General features: G+C 52.8%; 1 protein-coding gene across 1 annotated transcript; it reads right to left on the reverse strand.

Moving 5' to 3' along the window:
- Nucleotides 1-2,885: 2,885 nt before the first annotated feature.
- On the reverse strand, nucleotides 2,886-3,677 carry LOC123753603 (uncharacterized). Its single transcript, XM_045735575.2, has one exon. It carries the CDS (start codon nucleotides 3,675-3,677, stop codon nucleotides 2,886-2,888), a length of 792 nt encoding a protein of 263 aa, XP_045591531.2.
- Between the last annotated feature and the right edge of the window lie 1,872 nt (nucleotides 3,678-5,549).

Genomic DNA, 5,549 nt, shown 5'->3' on the forward strand with positions numbered 1-5,549 from the left:
GTATACAGCCCCAGCATGGAGTCCATATCTAGTGAAGGATAAGACTAAACTGGAAAAGGTTCAAAGGTTTGCCACCAGACTAGTACCCGAGCTGAGAGGTATGAGTTACGAGGAGAGACTACGGGAATTAAACCTCACTTCGCTGGAAGACAGACGAGTTAGGGGGGACATGATCACCATATTCAAGATTCTGAAGGGAATTGATAGGGTAGATAAAGACAGGCTATTTAACACAAGGGGCACACGAACAAGGGGACACATGTGGAAATTGAGTGCCCAAATGAGTCACAGAGGTATTAGAAAAAACTTTTTTGGTGTCAAAGTGGTTGACAAATGGAATGCATTAGGAAGTGATGTGGTGGAGGCTGACTCTATACACAGTTTCAAGTGTAGATATGATAGAGCCCAATAGGCTCAGGAACCTGTACAAATGTTAATTGACGGTTGAGAGGCGGAACCAAAGAGCCAGAGCTCAACCCCCGCAAACACAATTAGGTGATTATACCTAGGTGAGTACCCACACACACACACACACACACACACACACACACACACACATACACACACACACACACAAAGGTTCCAAGCAACACTTAACCCTTCTCCACGAAACCGGTCTATCTTTCCTCAAAGTATAAAATTCTTAAAAGAATTTTAAGAGCTCCGAAGCTCTTATGTGATGGGAACATAACCACCACCCTGAGGCCACGACCACCCTGAGACCACGACCACCCTGAGGCCACGACCACCCTGAGGCCACGACCACCCTGAGGCCACGACCACCCTGAGGCCACGACCACCACAACCCTGAGGCCACGACCACCACAACCCTGAGGCCACAACCACCACAACCCTGAGGCCACGACCACCACAACCACCACCCTGAGGCCACGACCACAACAACCCTGAGGCCACAACCCCAACAACCCTGAGGCCACGACCACCGCAACCCTGAAGCCACGACCACCACAACCGAGGCCATGACCACAACAACCCTGAGGACCACGACCACAACAACCCTGAGGCCACGACCACAACAACCCTGAGGCCACGACCACCACAACCCTGAGGCCACGACCACAACAACCCTGAGGCCACGACCACAACAACACTGAGGCCACAACCACAACAACCCTGAGGCTACGACCACAACAACCCTGAGGCCACAACCACCACAACCCTGAGGCCACGACCACAACAACCCTGAGGCCACGACCATAACAACCCTGAGGCCACGACCACCACAACCACCACCCTGAGGCCACGCCCACCACAACCCTGAGGCCACGACCACAACCACCCTGAGGCCACGACCACAACAACCCTGAGGTCACGACCACAACAACCCTGAGGTCACGACCTCCACAACCCTGAGGCCACGACCACAACCACCCTGAGGCCACGACCACCACAACCTTGAGGCCACGACCACAACAAGCGAGGCCACGACCACAACAACTCTGAGGCCACGACCACCACAACCCTGAGGCCACGACCACAACAACCCTGAGGCCATGACAACCACCACCCGGAGGCCACGACCACAACAACCCTGAGGCCACGACCACCACAACCCTGAGGTCACGACCACCACCACCCTGAGGCCACGACCACAACAACCCTGAGGCCACGACCACAACAACCCTGAGGCCACGACCACAACAACCCTGAGGCTACGACCACAACAACCCTGAGGCCACGACCACCACAACCCTGAGGCCACGACCACCACAACCCTGAGGCCACGACCACCAAAAACCTGAGGCCACGACCACCACAACCCTGAGGTCACGACCACCACCACCCTGAGGCCACGACCACAACAACCCTGAGGCCACGACCACAACAACCCTGAGGCCACGACCACAACAACCCTGAGGCCACGACCACAACAACCCTGAGGCTACGACCACAACAACCCTGAGGCCACGACCACCACAACCCTGAGGCCACGACCACCACAACCCTGAGGCCACGACCACCAAAAACCTGAGGCCACGACCACCACAACCCTGAGGCCACGACCACAACAACCCTGAGGCCACGACCACCACAACCACCACCCTGAGGCCTCGACCACAACAACCCTGAGGCCACGACCATCACAACCACCACCCTGAGGCCACCACCACCACAACCCTGAGGCCACGACCACCACAACCACCACCCTGAGGCCACGACCACAACAACCCTGAGACCACGACCACAACAACCGTGAGGCCACGACCACCACACCACCACCCTGAGGCCACGACCACGAGCCTGAGGCCACGATCACCACCGTCACTCTACCATCCAGCCCAAGCAGCAGGCCGGATGGGGAGGGAGAGGGAGGGAGGAGGAGAGCAGTGGAGGAGTCTGCAGCCTCCGCCACTACTCTTCCTCCTCTCTCACTCCGTCACAGGTCTAGGGTCGGCAGGGTAGGGGGGAGGGGATTACCCTTACTATCTATTACTAACAATAGGCTGGCCTACCTATCACTCTAGGCTGGTGAGTGCATTTATAGCGTCAACGGCCTCGGAGACGTTCTGCGGTGGACCGATTATGGACACGTCGTCGTTCAAGACGTCTTCCGGAGGGACCTTGATGGTTACCTTGAACTGTTTCTACAGTTTATTTAAGGTTCGCTGTCTTTTTCCTATAAGGTGACAGCGTTCCTATTAGCATAGCCGGATAACCGTTTTCACCGTCTGTACGTTGGCGTCACCTGCGGAGGGAACACCATCACCAGCCCGTCCGCTGGTGCCGGACACAGTGCGCTAAGTGAGCTTTTAGATCGCGTCTACGGCTTCACAAACGTTCTTTGGGAGACCAGTTACAGACACGTCTTCGTCCAAGACGTTTTGCGGAGGGATTGAGATAGTGACCTAAAACTTCTTCTGTAGTTATTTGAGGGTCCGTAATTTCTTTCCCGTGAGGTAATGGCGGGCCTCTTTGGGTACTGGCACAACCCTGGTCACCGTTTGGGTGTCGTCGGATTCGACGCCCGTTTGGGTGTCGTCGGATTCGACGCCCGTTTGGGTGTCGTCGGATTCGACGCCTGTTTGGGTGTCGTCGGATTCGACGCCCGTTTGGGTGTCGTCGGATTCGACGCCCGTTTGGGTGTCGTCGGATTCGACGCCCGTTTGGGTGTCGTCGGATTCGACGCCCGTTTGGGTGTCGTCGGATTCGACGTCCGTTTGGGCGTCGTCGGATTCGATGCCAATTTGTTCGTCGTCGGATTCGACGCCCGTTTGGGCGTCGTCGGATTCGATGCCAGTTTGGGCGTCGTCGGATTCGACGCCAGTTTGGGCGTCGTCGGATTCGACGTCCGTTTGGGCGTCGTCGGATTCGATGCCAGTTTGGGCGTCTTCGGATTCGACGCCCGTTTGGGCGTCGTCGGATTCGATGCCAGTTTGGGCGTCGTCGGATTCGACGCCAGTTTGGGCGTCGTCGGATTCGACGCCAGTTTGGGCGTCGTCGCATTCGACGCCAGTTTGGGCGTCGTCGGATTCGAGGCCAGTTTGGGCGTCGTCGGATTCGACACCAGTTTGGGTGTCGTCTACGTGGGTTTGGGAGCCGTCGACGTGGGTTTGGGAGTTGTCGACGAGGGCGGGCAGGGTTCGCCTGTCGTCTCTGGGTCCCTCTCGCTCAAACACTGCCCGGATGAGAATGACCAGTGCCGTCACTGGCGCCATTATCACCAGTGCCAGACCTACCATCCGTGAGAACCAGTCAACGCCAGGGGCGCTGACAGGTGTCTCACCGTAGCATTCTATCATGTTTTCAAGCAACGCTACTTACCGTAGCGACTGTCGGCGCCTTGCTACGGTGCCGAGAAGCGGCATCCATGACAACACATTGTCTGTATCTACCTTGGCAAGGGGCGAAGGGTCGCATACGGGCTAAGAAGATATAAGTGGCGTGTTAGATACAATATCCCAAAAAAGTTACACCAGGCCACTTGGTCTGGACTTCAAGATTGTAGCCCCTTGATGGTATAATTATTCCACATGCCAATCACTCGACTTCTCTACACCATCGAGCCAGATTTACCAGCCAATAAAGAATGAGAAGAAACAAATGCGTAGCATAATTCTAGACATTTTTGCCATCTTTACGTCTGAGAAGTTTCAAGTTTTGAAAACACATTATTACCCTATTTGAATGAAGCCTTAACGACTTTATATAAAGGGTTGTATTAAAATAGTAACCTTCGAATCTCTCTCGGGAAGGTTGGAATGTGTCTCCGTAATGTTGGGATCTCTCTCTCCGTAATGTTGGGATCTCTCTCTCCGTAATGTTGGGATCTCTCTCTCCGTAATGTTGGGATCTCTCTCTCCGTAATGTTGGGATCTCTCTCTCCGTAATGTTGGGATCTCTCTCTCCGTAATGTTCGGATCTCTCTCTCCGAAATGTTGGGATCTCTCTCTCAGTAATGTTGGGATCTCTCTCTCAGTAATGTTGGGATCTCTCTCTCAGTAATGTTGGGATCTCTCTCTCAGTAATGTTGGGATCTCTCTCTCAGTAATGTTGGGATCTCTCTCTCAGTAATGTTGGGATCTCTCTCTCAGTAATGTAGGGATCTCTCTCTCAGTAATGTTGGGATCTCTCTCTCAGTAATGTTGGGATCTCTCTCTCCGTAATGTTGGGATCTCTCTCTCAGTAATGTTGGGATCTCTCTCTCAGTAATGTTGGGATCTCTCTCTCAGTAATGTTGGGATCTCTCTCTCTCAGTAATGTTGGGATCTCTCTCTCCGTAATGTTGGGATCTCTCTCTCAGTAATGTAAGGATCTCTCTCTCAGTAATGTTGGGATCTCTCTCTCAGTAATGTTGGGATCTCTCTCTCCGTAATGTTGGGATCTCTCTCTCAGTAATGTTGGGATCTCTCTCTCAGTAATGTTGGGATCTCTCTCTCAGTAATGTTGGGATCTCTCTCTCAGTAATGTTGGGATCTCTCTCTCAGTAATGTTGGGATCTCTCTCTCAGTAATTTTGGGATCTCTCTCTCAGTAATGTTGGGATCTCTCTCTCCGTAATGTTGGGATCTCTCTCTCCGTAATGTTGGGATCTCTCTCTCAGTAATGTTGGGATCTCTCTCTCAGTAATGTTGGGATCTCTCTCTCAGTAATGTTGGGATCTCTCTCTCTCAGTAATGTTGGGATCTCTCTCTCAGTAATGTTGGGATCTCTCTCTCAGTAATGTTGGGATCTCTCTCTCAGTAATGTTGGGATCTCTCTCTCTCAGTAATGTTGGGATCTCTCTCTCAGTAATGTTGGGATCTCTCTCTCAGTAATGTTGGGATCTCTCTCTCAGTAATGTTGGGATCTCTCTCTACGTAATGTTGGGATCTCTCTCTCAGTAATGTTGGGATCTCTCTCTCCGTAATGTTGGGATCTCTCTCTCAGTAATGTTGGGATCTCTCTCTCCGTAATGTTGGGATAATGTTGGGTAACGAGGAACCTAATAAGATTCCAACATGAGCCACGACGAGAGGCTAGAGCCGATGAATGTGCCACAGCTGGAACAATAGGAGACAAAGAGGAGAAATGATCACTACATACAAAATA

The sequence above is a fragment of the Procambarus clarkii genome, chromosome 28, assembly GCF_040958095.1.
Source record: "Procambarus clarkii isolate CNS0578487 chromosome 28, FALCON_Pclarkii_2.0, whole genome shotgun sequence".
Taxonomy (NCBI): Eukaryota; Metazoa; Arthropoda; class Malacostraca; order Decapoda; family Cambaridae; genus Procambarus; species Procambarus clarkii.